The sequence below is a fragment of the Ceratotherium simum genome, chromosome 4 (genome assembly GCF_057802395.1).
Source record: "Ceratotherium simum simum isolate JZ-2026a chromosome 4, ASM5780239v1, whole genome shotgun sequence".
NCBI classification, from domain to species: Eukaryota; Metazoa; Chordata; class Mammalia; order Perissodactyla; family Rhinocerotidae; genus Ceratotherium; species Ceratotherium simum.
Window position 1 is genome coordinate 57,175,607 of NC_141903.1, and position 16,513 is coordinate 57,192,119.

Below are 16,513 nucleotides of genomic sequence, written 5' to 3' on the forward strand. Positions count from 1 at the left end.
TCCTCTTCTGCTGCAGAAAAGAATCCTTTGTTTAAATCCATGTATTATTATATTTCCCTCATGACATTTATGACATTCTACTTTGTATTATAATTATTTAAGCAGGCCTCTCTTCTGCCCTCAAGGTTAAGGTCCACATTTGATTTATGTTTGGATTTTAACATAGCAGATGTTTAGTTTTAAGTACCAAAAAATGAAATATGCTATAGAAGTTCTAAGAAGGCTGTTATAAATATGGAATGGAATAGCTAGGAGTATGAGAATTGAGTTCTAAGGAGGAACTCAGAATGAAAGAGATATCAAGATGAAAATTTGCTTGGCTTATTTGTGAAACTATATAAAGAACTGTAGATGTAAAGCTGAATGTGTGTGGTGGGTTCAGATTATAGAGGTTATTGAACACCATGCATACTTATTCTCTGAGGAACCACGGAAGGTCAGTGAGCAGGAAAATAATGTGATTAAGTCACTGGTGGTTTCAAGACCATTGAGTCATGACTCCAAAGAAGTAGTGGCCCTTTTGATATCTGCCTTGTACTTGCATCATCATCATTGAGATTACTAGGATCTTTATAGACAGTAAGTTTATTTAATCCTCACAATAACCCTATGAGGTAGGTACTAGTATCTCCATTTTCCAGAATGAGGAAAATTAAGCCAGCCAACAGGTAGTAGAGCCAGGATTTGATGCCTTTCAGTGGTTGTAGAAGTTAACATTTTAGAAAGCAGAGGAGTCTATTTTAACCAAATCTTTGGTAAAGTTTCATTTTAACTTTCTGGTATTATGAGTAATTATTCTAGTATTTGAAGCAATTACTGATGAACCCAAACTAAAATAGAAGGGAAACTTATGAGAAAGATGAATTAAAAATATGCTCTTGAGGGGCCGGCCAGGTGGCGCAAGTGGTTAAGTGCGTGCGCTCCATGGCCCGGGGTTCGCCAGTTCGGATCCCAGGCGCGCACCGACGCACCGCTTGTCAGGCCATGCTGTGGCGGCATCCCATATAAAGTGGAGGAAGATGACAAGATCCAGCATCCATTTATGATAAAAACTCGGAATAAAATGGGTATAGAAGGAAAGTACCTCAACATAATAAAGACCATATATGAGAAACCCACAGCTAATATCATCCTCAATGGTGAAAAACTGAAAGCTATCCCTCTAAGAACAGGAACCAGACAAGGATGCCCACTGTCACCACTCCTATTTAACATAGTATTGGAAGTCCTAGCCAGAGCAATCAGGCAAGAGAAAGAAATAAAAGGGATCCAAATTGGAAAGGAAGAAGTGAAACTGTCACTATTTGCAGATGACATGATTTTATATATAGAAAACCCTAAAGAATCCACCAGAAAACTTTTAGAAGTAATAAACGAATATGGTAAAGTTGCAGGATACAAAATCAACATACAAAAATCAGTTGCATTTCTGTACACTAACAACGAAGTAGCAGAAAGAGAAATTAAGAATACCATCCCATTTACAATTGCAACAAAAAGAATAAAATACCTAGGAATAAATTTAACCAAAGAGGTGAAAGATCTGTACACCGAAAACTATAAAACATTTCTGAAAGAAATTGAAGAAGACACAAAGAAATGGAAAGATATTCCGTGCTCTTGGATTGGAAGAATTAACATAGTTAAGATGTCCATACTTCCTAAAGCCATCTATAGATTCAATGCAATCCCTATCAAAGTTCCAACAACATTTTTCACAGAAATAGAACAAAGAATCCTAAAATTCATATGGAACAACAAAAGACCCGAATAGCTAAAGGAATCCTGAGAAAAAGAACAAAGCTGGAGGTATCACACTCCCTGATATCAAAATATACTACAAAGCTATAGTAACCAAAACAGCATGGTACTGGCACAAAAACAGACACACAGATCAATGGAATAGAATCGAAAGCCCAGAAATAAACCCACACATCTATGGACAGCTAATCTTTGATAAAGGAGCCAAGAACATACAATGGGGAAAAGAAAGTCTCTTCAACAAATGGTGTTGGGAAAACTGGATAGCCATATGCAAAAAAATGAAAGTAGATCCTTACCTTACACCATACACAAAAATTAACTCCAAATGGATTAAAGACTTGAATGTAAGACCTGAAACTGTGAAAGTTCTAGAAGAAAACATAGGCAGTACGCTCTTCGACATCGGTCTTAGCAACATCTTTTCTAACACCACATCTGACTGGGCAAGAGAAACAATAGAAAAAATAAACAAATGGGACTACATCAAACTAAAAAGCTTCTGCACAGCAAAGGAAACCATCAACAAAACGAAAAGACAACCTAACAATTGGGAGAAGATATTTGCAAACCATACATCTGATAAGGGCTTAATCTCCAAAATATATAAAGAACTCATGCATCTCAACAACAAAAAAACTACCAACCCAATTAAAAAATGGGCAAAAGACCTGAACAGACATTTCTCCAAAGAAGATATACAGATGGCCAACAGACACATGAAAAGATGTTCAAAATCACTAACTATCAGAGAAATGCAAATCAAAACTACAATGAGATATCACCTCACGCCCGTCAGAATGGCTATAATTAACAAGACAGGAAACAACATGTGTTGGAGAGGATGTGGAGAGAAGGGAACTCTCATACACTGCTGGTGGGAGTGCAAACTGGTCCAGCCACTATGGAAAACAGTATGGAGATTCCTCAAAAAATCAAGGATAGAACTACCATATGATCCAGCTATTCCACTGTTGGGTATTTATCCAAAGAACTTGAAAACACCAATTTGCAAAGGTACATGCACCCCTGTGTTCATTGCAGCCTTATTCACAATAGCCAAGACTTGGAAGCAACCTAAGTGCCCATCAAGGGACGAATGGATAAAGAAGCTGTGGTATATATACACAATGGAATACTACTCAGCCATAAGAAACGACGAAATCCAGCCATTTGTGACAACATGGATGGACATTGAGGGTATAATGCAAAGTGAAATAAGTCAGAGGGAGAAGGCCAAATACCGTATGATTTCCTTCATTAAGTAGTAGATAATAACAACAATAAACAAACACATAGGGACAGAGATTGGATTGGTGGTTACCAGAGGGGAAGGGGGGAGGGTGGAGGGTGAAAGGGATAATTCGGTACATGTGTGTGGTGATGGGTTGTAATTAGTATTTTGGTGGTGAACATGATGTAGTAGTCCATGCAGAAATAGAAGTACAATGATGTACACCTGAAATTTTTGCAATGTTATAAACCAATGTTACTGCAATAAAAAAAAAAAAAAAAAAAAAAAGATGGGCATGGATGTTAGCCCAGGGCCAGTCTTCCTCAGCAAAAAAAAGAGGAAGAGTGGCAGATGTTAGCACAGGGCTGATCTCCTCACAAAAAAAAATATTTATATATATATATATATATATATGCTCTTGGGGCTGGCCTGGTGGCAAAGTGGTTAAGTTCATGTGCTCCACTTCGGCAGCCCAGGGTTCACAGGGTCGGATCCCGGGCGTGGACCTACACACTGCTTATCACGCCATGTTCTGGCAGCATCCAACATATAAAGTAGAGGGAGATGGGCACATAGAGGGAGATGGGCGTGGATGTTAGCCCAGGGCCAATCTCCTCAGCAAAAAGAGGAGGATTGGCAACAGATGTTAGCTCAGGGCTAATCTTCCTCACCAAAAAAAGACATGCTCTTATTCTATCAAATTGACACTTTCTTAAACTGAGGAATAAATTAGTACAATGTGAAATTTTACATTTTTCAAGTGAAATAATTTTTTTTAAATAACTGATTAATAGGATCAGTTATTTGGCACAGTTGGCCTCTGCCAACTCCTAGAGTCTGTACGGGATTTCCTGCAAGGAGTCGCATATTTTAGAAAGCTTAAAAGATCTTTGATAACTGTTCGTAGTTATCTTTTGTTGAAACAGTCAAATCAGTGAAACTAGTTTGACACGTACTCTGATAATATGAGTTTCCTAGTTAGACTTCCCAGCTCTGCCTGGGCGATTGCTAGTCTAATAGTCTTCTAATAAGTCTTTTAAAACACTTTTTGCAAGCAATGTCCATTTGGGCTCTAAATTTTATTGTATTTATTTATTTATTTATTTATTTTTGCTGAGGAAGATTCACCCTGAGCTAACATCTACTGCCAATCTTCCTCTTTTTGTGTGTGAACCGCCACCACAGTATGGCCACTGACAGACGAGTGGTGTAGGTCCATGCCTGGGAACCAAACCTGGGCTGCCAGAGCGGAGTGTGCCAAACTTAACCACTGTGCCACCAGAGCTGGCCCATGGGCTCTAAATTTTAAAAGTTATGCTATTGTATTTCTAGAGAATTTTTTGAGTTTAGTACTGTGAGGTCTTTGCATTTTTTGTTTTTTATTTTTTGCTATTCTAAGCACTGATGTTTATTAGAGACTCAAATAATTAAACTGTATATGAGACCAGAATAAGGTTTTTCAACTGTGTTGTTTTGTAATATTTTTATATGATGATTACTACTGTGGTATTTAATGTGGATTTGTACAGCACAAAAGAATTTTTATTTCTACATGCTTTTCTAACTTTATGAGACTTAAATTATTATACTTAAATCAACCAATATGGTTGATTAAATATGAAGTTCCAATAATTTAGTTTATTTGAATATCAGAATTACTTCCATAAAGCTTCAAGTCTTTAGGATAAATTTAAAAATTACGTAGCCTGGAAAGTATGCAATCATACTTATGTTGAGACATTACATAAAATCAAAGTTTTTCTCAAATCAGACATCTATACAAATCATCATGAACAATATTTAATTTTACTATTTAGTGAAACCTCATGTCAAATTACTTAATGAAATAAGTTTTCATTTCACTTTATTAATTAACATTATATTAATTTTGAATTCAGAATTCTGGAACAGCTCATCCTTATGATAGTGGCCACATAGCGATGACCTACACTGGCCTTTCATGCTTAGTTATTCTTGGAGACGACCTAAGCCGGGTAAATAAAGAAGCTTGCTTAGCAGGCTTGAGAGCCCTTCAACTGGAAGATGGAAGGTATGGGTAACTCTTTGTTACTTGTTTTTTTTAAGAAAAATCTTTTGGAACTGAAAAAAAAATGGGTAAAATACTATACTAGAACTTTAGAGCTTATCATAAACTCTTAAAGTTCACTGTATACATCACTGTACAGTTAAGTACCTAATCAAAAATGTAATCCAAGATTTCTTATATGAATGAAAGTAAAAGTAATCACAATAACAGAACTCCATTCTTTCCCTTTTTGTTTCTTTTTTCTTTTCTTCTTCTTCTTTTTTTTTTTTTTGAGGAAGATTAGCCCTGAGCTAACATCTGTTGCCAATGCTCCTCTTTTTGCTGAGGAGGATTGGCCCTGACTGAGCTAACGTGAGTGCCCATCTTCCTCTACTTTATATGAGACGCCGCCACGCATGGCTTGAAAAGCAGTGCGTAGGTTCTCACCCGGGATCCAAACCTACGAACCCTGGGCTGCTGAAGTGGAGCGCGAGAACTTAACTGCTACACCATGGGCTGGCCCCTTTTTTTTGTTTAGCTGAGACAATAGATCCATAAATAAATGGTTGAGTAGTTTCAGGATTATGATCTGCTTTAATTCACCTTCTAGGTGAAAAAATAGATATTTTGAAGTAAACATACATTTAGTCTGAACATTTATTCCTTAAGACATAGTGATAGAGGGAGAAAGGGATGAATATTAAATATTATATTCTTGCGTAGGTAGTTTCCATGACATTTTTAAAGGATAGAAAAAGAGATCGGTTCATTAGTATTTGATGGTTCGTGTGGTGTATCTAACTAAAGAAGAATCTTCCTAGAGTTTTAAGGTGAAACTTTTTTTAAGTCTAGGAAGTGATAAGCAGTAGTGATGCTAAGGAAAAGACTTTGTGAACAAATCCTATTATGTTGTTACATCTGTGCTCCATCTATTAATAGTCTATTTTCCTGTCAGTATTTTAAAAACACTGCTCTTGATGAGGGAAAAATTAGTGTAGACATACTGAAATAAATTGACATTAATTGGAAATACTGTAAAACAATATTTACCTTAGTTGTTACATGTGACTAATTTCTCAATATTTCAGTATAGTCTTTAATTACTGCTACCTTATTGTTTATAAATAAAGGAATAGACATGAGACATAGACGATTACCTCTCTAAAACTAAATAGGTAAAAATTAAATTAAAACAATATGATCAATTAATTAAGGGTTATCTATATATACATTTAGAAGAAATTTCACATAGCAAAATTTGGGCTTGGGAATTTCTTACCCAATAGGTCCCAGGTTTTACCTGCTACTGTTTCTGCCATTCTTAAGCCAGTGTACCACAGCTGTCCCTTGCTGAGAGCAAACAAACTTACTCTGAGTGGTGGTATCTGGGAAGGAGTAACTGTAGTGGTATGTAAAGCTACCCAGAAATCAGAACTTTGGAGTAGAGTAAGCATTTAGAGACAGTTTTATATTATTCAAGTTAATAGCCCTCTTCTGTACTGATTACAAGTAGTATATGGTTTTTAAATCCATATTTAGTGATAGATTTCTCTTGAGTAAAGACATGAAGTAGGTGTTTCTAACCTCTGCAAAAAAATATAGTACAGTGTTAATAGTAAATAATATTGTTATTTTCAGTTTTTGTGCAGTACCTGAAGGCAGTGAAAATGACATGCGATTTGTATACTGTGCTTCCTGTATTTGCTATATGCTCAACAACTGGTCTGGCATGGATATGAAAAAAGCCATCAACTATATTAGAAGAAGTATGGTGAGTTATGTTGATAAACTGAGTGTTCATTTTAGGTTATTATTGTTGGTATATGGGGGCTGCAGTATAATGCATGCCTCATCTCCTTCAGCAAGAATTTGGAAATAAGGGCAATACAGTTGATTTCTAGGTATGTCATGTATCAGAACAGCCATGTAGACATAATTGCCAAGGACAGATTGACTGCTTGGTCATTAAAATTTAAATGTAATCTGATTGTATCTAAAAAAAAAATGTCTTTTTTCAGAAAGAGATTGGTCAGCCTCAGAAGCGGAGAAAAAGAAAAAAATAAAATCTCAAAGGCAAATGTTGATAGTCTGTGCTAGCAGGGGTCAGTGGGGAGCCCTGGCCAAACATAATGAAAAATTATGGCGTTCTGGGTGAGATTATTCCTATATTAGGTATGAGGTTTGAGTTCCTTAAGCCATTTTGACTAGTAAGACCCAAATGTAACACGATTGACTCGGCTGACAATAGATTTTTGGATCACTTTTGGTTTCTTAGTACTTTAATGTGTTTTTTTTTTAAATCTAAGGTTTATTTTAAGGAGAATATCAAGTAGAAATGTTATTTTTTTCACACAATAATCTTTTTATCTGCAGTTGTAAGGAAAGCTTAATCTCAGCCAGAATTATCTTTTGCTCTACTTTTTAGTTTCTTACATAAAACTGGAGAAATAAAAGTGCTGCTTCCCAGGTTTATTACTTCCCAAATATGAAATTTTTAATTTTGTAGGTTAGAATATTTTAGGTTGGTAATTCAGCTTTTACTAGTCAGTATCTCAAAATGAAAATGTAAGTTCGTAAAGGAACAGAATTATTTTTAACTGAATGTGTGAATATGAATCAGATTTTGTAGAATCTACAGTAGCACAAATTTTTAAAAGCCTATGGAGGCAGGAAGAGCAAGCCTTTAAAGAAGTTTTAAGAGGAAAGGAGATTTATATTTTATACAGGGGTATTATACGCATGAGTACTACAGAAGTAATACTGTGTTCTTCTCAGTGCATTGTATTTGGAAGTACAACATATTGATTTGCCCTATTACTGGTGATGTTAACTTTGATCACTTGGTTAAGTTGATGTGTGCCAGATTTTTCTCTGTCAAGTTAGCATTTTTCCCTTTGTAATTATTCAGTATCTTGTGGTGAGATATTTGGAGACTTGTGTAAATATCCTGTCCCTCATCAAACTTTTATCCACTAGTGTTAGTATACATTGATGATTTTCCAGCTATCTTTCCTTCTATAATTATCAATTGAAATTCCTTCTATAATTATCAGTTGAAATTCTGCTGTTAGAAAAAGCTTTCTCTTTGCCTCCATTTATTTATTTAATTTCACTATGGACTCTGGATTCTTGTTTTATTCAGTGGGTTATTATCTGTTACTATCATTTTTTTTTCTTTTTTTTTTTCGTGAGGAAGATTAGCCCTAACATCTGTTGCCAATCCTCCTCTTTTTGCTGGGGAAGATTGGCACTGAGCTAATGTCTGTACCCATCTTTCTCTATTTTATGTGGGATGCCTGCCACAGCACAGCTTAATAAGCAGTGCGTAGGTCCATGCCCAGGATCCAAACCTGTGAACTTAACCACTACACCACCAGGCTGGCCGCCTATTATTATTTATTTTGGTGCTCACATTGTCCCAGATTTGGCCAGTGAGAATCCCTTCAAGCAGGCTCTTGTGCCTTTTTGACATGTCCCCTTCATTCTTTGAGCATCTTCTTTCTTTCTGCACAAGATATTCCAGGTTCATCTTTTACTTTCCCAGCCGTAGCTCTGGAATCAGTCATTTCTTCAAAGAGCCCTGGTTCTTCTTATTGGAGAGTGGTGTTTAGAAGCCAGGATTTGGGCACTAGATATGCTCATTGGTATTGGGATATCATTGCTTCTAGCCCCTCTCTCAGCAGGCAGAGCTAGGCAATGTATATATATGCATGTACACACAGACACCCCCCTTAAACACATACATCTATATGTATTTCTGTATCTGTCTATGTATTAAAAACCATGAGTCCATACTGATACCTCTAATTTCAATCCAACATTTTAACCTTCCTCTTTTCATTTGTAACTCCATTCTCTGACAGTGGCAAACCTGGCTCCCATTATCCAGAATGCATTGGCTCTTTTTGTGTAGATCCTCACCGTATATAGTCAAAATACTATATTTAATAAATACTTGGGTTACTTCTTTTGTTTTCCCCCCTTTAGTATGTTTGTTATTTATTTGACATACAATTAAGTTAGTTTCTGTTGAATTCCATTTTAGGATTCCCCCCCAACTTTGTTGATTTTATTTCCTTAATATGTGAAATATTAACTTGGTTCTGAAAGTCAGAACTATACAAAAAGGTATATTCAGAGATATGTAGCTCGTGGGGGCCTCCTGTGCCTCCTATCTTCCACCCCCTTCCTAACCCCCATATTTACCACCTTACTCCAATTCATTGTGTAGATAACCATTCTTATTGTTTTTGTCTTTCCTATACTTCTTTTTGATGAGCAGATATGTATATTATTTCTCCTTCAGTTTCTTACTCAAAGGTAGCATGTCATAGATACTGTTTTGCAGTTTGCTTTTCTTACTTAACAATATAGCTTAAAAATCATAGCATACCAGGTCATAGAGATTTTCCTCCTTCCTTTTTTTTACAGTTTCATAGTACTCCATTGTGTGCGTGTGTTATAGTTTTTTCAACTAGTCTATGTATAGAGTACATATTTTCCAAATATAAACAATGTTGAAATTGAAACCTTCTGCGTATGTGCTTGTGGATTATTGGAGATACATCTTCAGGATAAATTCCTATTAGTGAAATTGCTTGATCAAAAGGTAAATGCTTATGGGATTTTATTAGACATTGCCCATTTTCTCTCCAAAAAGTACGGACCAATTTATATTCCCACCAGTGTATGAGAGTGCCTGTTTCCATACAGCCTCACCAATGGAATGTGTTGTCATACTTTTTTGATTTTTACCAATCTGGTGGGTGAAAAATGATAGCTCAGTGTATTTTTGATTTGCATTTATTTTATTATGAGTGAGATTGACCATTTTCTTAACTCTAGCACTGTACAAAACCAGCCTGGAGGCCACATTTAGGCTGCAGTCCCTGCTTGCTGACGCCTACTTCTAGGCTGTTACTTTGCTTTTTTCTAATTTTGTATATGTTCTTTCTTGTGTGCTTATCTTTCATTTTAGCCACTTTTCTCTGACCCTTTTTACTTCTTTATCTCATGTGGATTTTTTTGGCTGTTTTCAGCCTTTCTTTAATGTCCCTTAGTGTCTTTTCATTTGAGACTGTTATTCTTTAGGCATCCTATAATTTAGTCTTCATTTTTGTTTAGTTTGTCTTTTTTTCCCCTTTCTTTTCTGAAATTAACTCTCTCTTTATTTCTTCTTACTATTTGTCCCTTTCTGCTTTTAATTTTTAATTTCCTTTTCATATCCCAAATGCTTGTTTGATGATATGTAATTAAGTTTGTAATTGGGGTGCTGTATTACAGGTTTCTTCTGCTTTGTCACTGTTTTGTAGAGATGGAAGCAGATTTTCATATACTGAGATGTTTTCATTCTGATCACCGTGTTTTCATCTCAGAGTTACTTTGTACTGACTTGTCTTTTTCTTTTTAGTCATTTAGTGGATTTTTTTTTCTTACAAGAATTCCCTCTTTTCAATGCAAAGAAACAAAGTTTGATTTCTGAGTATTATTTTATTTTTGCTTTTTTTTTTTTTAGCGATGTGGGAAGAGTTCTGAGTTCTATGATTTTCTAGTAGGAGAGGTTCTCTTTGGTTTCCTAGGTCTCTAAATTTTTCTCTTTTGACTTTTCCTTTATTATCTGATCTTCAAAGGGCCCTTCTCCCTTCCTTTTTAACTGTCTTCACCAGAGTTATGCTCTTTGAACACTGCCACCTTGGCTTACACGGTCTCTTAAGTCCCTTGCCTCTAGTCAGTGCTGAGTTTTACCAGAACTCTTTCAGTTGAGGCAGTCCTCACTCTGCATGGTAGTACCAGACTGTAATGATGATCATGCAACCTGAAATGATGCAAAGTGATCTTAATCATCAATGGGAAAAATCACTGTTGTTCTGTGACCTTTACAATTTTTTGCCAAAACATTAAAAACTCTTACTGTCAGTTATAAATATATGGAGAATTTTTTTAATAGTAAGACCAATATATTTATTTAGCACACTATAATTTAAAATATTAGTAATATTGAGAATTAAAGTGTTTTATTTGCAAAAAATTTATAAAAAGTAGTTTGAACCATGCTTTGCCTTCTCGTTATATAACAGTATATGCAGTGAGCGTCTTTACTGTCTTGATAAATGATATACTCTTTTCTAAGTTTGTATCAGCTTTCAACATTTTATCTTTTGCGTTATCATTGTTGTGAAATAGCTCTGAGAGTTCTTTTTCTGTGAAGTGTTTGCCAGCATCACTTTTCTAGACTATCTTAATCCTTTTCATCTTAACTACTCTCCTCACTCATGTAGATATTTCGCCTTCACTTAGCTCTTTGGCTACGTATGTAGTCTCAAACAGCGATACTGTCAACATTCCCATGATCAGCTATTTCTTCTATAACTCTATGTTTGAACTCAATTTCCTTTCCAGTGCTATTGCTTTTCATTTCTTTACTGCACTTTCATCTTTGGTGGCCAATCTCCTCTTTTGGTTATGCTGTTTTTTAAAATGTCACGTGGGTTTATTACTAAGAGACAGTACAGCCACATACTTTGCTGTCTGTGTGTGAACTGTTATAATAACATGCGCAGTGACAAATTACTAACGGACTTTGAAAAAGGTAACATGATTGGTCACCATCATGAGACACATCTGTTATTTATGTAGTGATCTGTGGACTGAGGAGCTAGCAGCAAGTTTATACTTTATGTGATCACTCACAGTTAATATACATACCATGGTTACTGAAATTTGAACCAAGTTGTGTTGTTTAACAAGCCATGGTACGTATGGGGCATTTGTGCATATTGGAACTGTGCAAAGCAAGGACTGCCTGTATTTCACAGTTAGAGTAGACTTTCTCTTTCAGGCAGTAATTTTAGATCAATCTCAGACCTGCCATTAGCTCCCTCTCTCTTCCTCACGATTTTTCACAAATTGCCCTTGCTCTCTGTAAAAATGTATCAGGAGTATGAAAGACAGCTTGTTGGGATTGGGTGTTTCTTTTTCTGTAGACAGGTAATTTGAACATGTCTTCCAGCTTTGCTAAGGTTTCAGTTTTATATAGTTGTATTGTTCTTGTTCAGTTTTGATTTTGTAGGATATGTGGGGAGATTCAAATTTAGGCAGACACCGTTATCCTTGGCTACTCAAAAGGCTCAAAATAGATTTGTTTCATATTTATAATGTTTTATGAGTATAAAATGCTTATATTTTTCATAAACTCACATATTCTTGCAAGTGGGAGAGGATAAGGCTTGGAGCTTTTTATTGGGTAGAAATTGAATATGTAGATGCCATCTGTGAACAATCAATTCTCAGAATGTGCCCAATATATACATTTAATAATTTGGCATGATGAATAAGACAAGAGCAGGTTTTGAAAATGCCTAGATCTACTTCTTTGTGGAAAAGAGTAAGTATTTTGGAAGATGTAAAGGGGAAATAAAATTAGATCAAGAGGGAAAAAATTAGCATAATGGCAACTTATTTAAATTATTTTTATTTCCCTATTAAACTGAACAATGTTTTTCTTTTTCAGTCCTATGACAATGGGTTGGCACAGGGAGCTGGACTTGAATCTCATGGTAAGGCATCTTAAAATAAATGAACATGTAGTTTCTTTTGTTCTTTTAAATAGCTTCATGGTATCTTCAACATGGAGGACCTCAGAAGTTTGTCTCAACCCTTGGTGCAGCTTGAGTATGTTTCCTCCTTCTCTCTTTTGAGACTGTTGTGCCAATGTGAGCCTCTTCTAGGTCATTAATCATTCAGAGATTATTCAGACGAGAATGTTCATACAATATTTTCTGGTAATCTTTTCAAGTGTTTACTTCATGAAAATATCTTGGGATGATTTCTTAGGATATTGTTAGAAAACAGCAAGTTTTCTTCTTTGGCATAACACTAAAAAAGGCTAGATGCAGAATATTAAATATGAGTAATGAATTTGTGAGTAAATGAAAATTTTTTATTTGCCTTTAATATAATTATCTTTAGTCATAGTCATAAAACATTTTGATACATAGTATATGTTCAGTACATACATTAGTATAATCTCTTCTTTCACATTTTCCCCTACTTTTGGCAGAACCAGAATTGTGAGATGTTAGTCGCTTAGTTTGTCAGCACATCAATAGACTGAACTCTTGCACATTGAATTTTTCCATGTAAAAGTAAATAAGCTTCCATACTCTTTTTTTAAAAAGATAAAGCCCAGATCAAGGAGGCTTTCTGAGTGAACTCCTTATTTCCCATTGATCACAGCAATTTTTTTGTGCTCACCTGTCGTGTCCATCCCTCTGCCAGTGTGATGGAGTGGAAAGAACAGATCAGTATTCAGGTCTCAGCCTGACACTAGCTGTGCGACCTTGGCTCCTCGCTTAATCTCTCTGAGTGTTGCCTTATCAACAGAGTAGAAATAATTATATCTTTCTTTAAGGTTCTTGTTAGGATTATAAGAGATATGGGGAAAAGTGGTTTATAAACTATAAAACATGTATAAAAAGATGTTTTTAATACATACTCCTCAACCCTGTGTCCTTGTACTTCCCCTGGGACCTTGTCCTATCAGGTATCTCCTCCCTCTCTCACGTCTTTACTGCTTCCTTTAATGTAAGTATTTGTAGAGTGTGTGTCACTAAGGAGTATAAAGAAGACTGTCTTGGATTTTCCTTTGAAGCCATATTATAATTAGGACAACTTAATTCTTGTGTGTGCCTGAGTCTATACGAGATTGGGGGTGGGTCAAGCTGGCAACAGCACTTGGTAAGGAGGGATATACTTGTAGTCGCACAAAGAGGAAATCTGGCATCTGTAAGAATTTCTGAGAAGACAGGGTCTGGTGCTCACTATTGTAAAGGGTGTTAATGGCTGAGGAGAAACCTTACTAGTACAGGAGACCTGTGGAACAGACACTCTTGTTCCCAAGAAATTGGGATTACATTCTCTGGGATATGAAACAGAGAGGGCCGCTCAAACATGATACTCTGTGATGGATCCTGTCAGGAAAAAATCTTGCTCAGTCACACAAGTTGTGATTTTGAGTCAGTATGACTTGAGTGGGATTGCACCCATCAAGATCATCAGTGATGGACTGTGATTCATGCCAAAAAGCTTCCCTCCTTTTATCTCTAAATTTGGCTTGGTAAATTTGAGGTCTAAAACCCTAGAAGAGGGCTTCCTAATCAGAGTGCCACAGTATATTGGTGTACCGCAAATGGGTTATAGGTATGCCAAAGCTATTGCTCCCTTAGCCTTTGGGCAGCCAAGCAGGACCGGGGTGTCTGGAGTCCCTAGTAAGATGGCCAGGAGCACTCGCCTCAGGGCACTGTGGTGTCAGGTATTATAATGTGTTCGATGAGGTTAGATAGGCTGAGAAGTACCACTCTAGAGGACTTTGGTATAGCTTTCCTTCCCTGTCTTATCTTGTTACTATGTACACTGGTGGCAAGTGAAACCTCTTCCTAAAAAGCAGTCCTGCAGTTTGACCACCCTGTGAAGTCATTTTGTTCTCTGGCTTTATTTCACTTTCTTCAGGTTTTGGCTCAAATGATATTTTTGGATAAGCCCCCTATTTAAATTTGCAAACCACCCACATACACACCCCCTATAGAAATGCACACCAACCACATACCCACACCTTCTTCCCTATTCTCCTTTCTGGCTTTATTTTTCTCTGTATCATTATATTTTATCTCTTTGTTTGTGTCTATCTCTCCTCACATAATGTAAGACTCATGAGAACAGAGATTTTGGCCTGTTTTAATCACTGTTGTATCCCTGACACCTGTAACACGTGTGGCACATAGTTGAATGAACTAACAGCTGGTTCGTTGTCATCATCCCTGTGTTGATGGTGCTCAAACCGTGTTTCCAAATCTGTACTGTTGCTTCTGAGCTGCATAGCCCCCTTTCCATCTGCCTGCCAGGCATATCTACCTTGATATCACTTCACTATCTCAAGCTGCACATTTTTAAAACCATCGTTCTCCTCTTTCCTTCTTCCCAAGCCTGTTCTTGCTGTTTGGGAATGTGGAACTACCACTAAATCTACTGATATTTCATGGAAGCCAGAAACTCAGAATTTGGGGTGTTTAATCTCTTGTTCTGTGTGGCTTTTTTTCCCTTAATTTGCCAGTCACACAGTTGTCCTCCATAGGTCACCAGTTTTTAATCCTTGATCTATAGGCTAAAAGGAAAAGAATTGATTTATTAAGCAGCTGCTCTGTGCCAGCTACCGTTTAGTCTCCTTTAATTCTCACGCCAGCCCTCTGAGAGTAGGCATCTTTGTATTAGTTGGATTCAATCAGAGAAGCAAAACCACTATGAATATTAAAGACTAAGAATTTATTATAAGAATGAGATTTTACATAGTTGTGTTAAGAAAATGGAGAAATAAGGACCTGAAAGGGGTAGTTTGTGGATCAGGGAAAAGTTACTGACAAGCCCTGCTGAAGCACTGGCACAGGTGGACAAGTCAGACCTTGCAGGGGAATCTGGAGAGCCAGCACATCCAGCTGCCAGAGGGTGACTGTGATGGAGGAGCCTGCGGAGGGCTGTTGCTCCTGCATCTGTTTGTGGGCCTGATGTCACCACGACAGGAATTAAGAAGAACTTGGATTCCAAGTATTTGAGAGAATAAGGGCAAGCTGGAATCTCTCAGCACCTCTGCCTTTGTCTCTTACCTCCTCTAACCACAACCAGGGCAATGGCTGCTGCTTCACTTCCACCTTACAAATCTTACACAGATTTCTGTTAACTTCAGGCCATACAGAGAAGGGGATTCTGGGAAACAGAATTCTAGCTTAGCCAAGTTAACACAGTACAAAACCACCGCAATAATTACTGTCATTTTACTCAGAGAAGTTAAGTAACTTACCTAGTAGGCTCACTTGTCAGATAAGTGTCGTAACCCACTTGAAACCCTTTGCTTGCTCAGCAATACCATTCTGCCCACATTTACATCCTTTAGTTTAGTTCTCTGTGATCCGTTTCCAGCCTAGCTTTGTCAGGTAAGTGATCCCTTCCATGCGCTTTAAGCTGTAGAGAAAATGTAGTCTCCACGTGTTCTTACATGCCTTTTTACCTCTGGACTTGGCTGATATTCTCTTTTTTTTTTTTGGCCTGAAGTACTTCTCCTCCACCTACTTTTCCTCATTTCCCTTTTATTAAACTTCCAAGTTTTACCCATCTTTTTATGCCTGGTTCCAGTGTCACATTCTCTGTAAAACCTTTCACCATCTCTTGTTCCTGCTAGCCCTGAGCACCTTCTCCCTTTGCTGTGTTCCCGTAATCTTGGTACATACCATTTTCACAGTACTTACCCTTGTTTACCTTATCTTCTCTGCTAGCTTGTAAGCTGATCATGTCTTATTCGTGTCTTACTCCATACGTGCTATACATTTGTAGTAGTTCAGTATGTATTCAATGAATTGGTTATCCTGTATCCTACTCTGCATCCCAAAGCTGAGAAGGCTGAGTTTAGAATGTGTACTTCTGCTAGTTTGATAATAATCAAGTTT

At 36.8% G+C, this 16,513-nt stretch overlaps 1 protein-coding gene across 1 annotated transcript in view; it reads left to right on the forward strand.

Moving 5' to 3' along the window:
* PGGT1B (protein geranylgeranyltransferase type I subunit beta) overlaps positions 1-16,513 on the forward strand; it is a 54,224-nt gene that overhangs the window by 23,803 nt on the left and 13,908 nt on the right. The window contains exons 4-6 of the mRNA XM_004420299.3: positions 4,894-5,045; positions 6,660-6,792; positions 12,532-12,577. Of these exons, the coding sequence (XP_004420356.1) occupies positions 4,894-5,045; positions 6,660-6,792; positions 12,532-12,577 (331 nt within the window). The remainder of the gene's footprint in view (positions 1-4,893; positions 5,046-6,659; positions 6,793-12,531; positions 12,578-16,513) is intronic.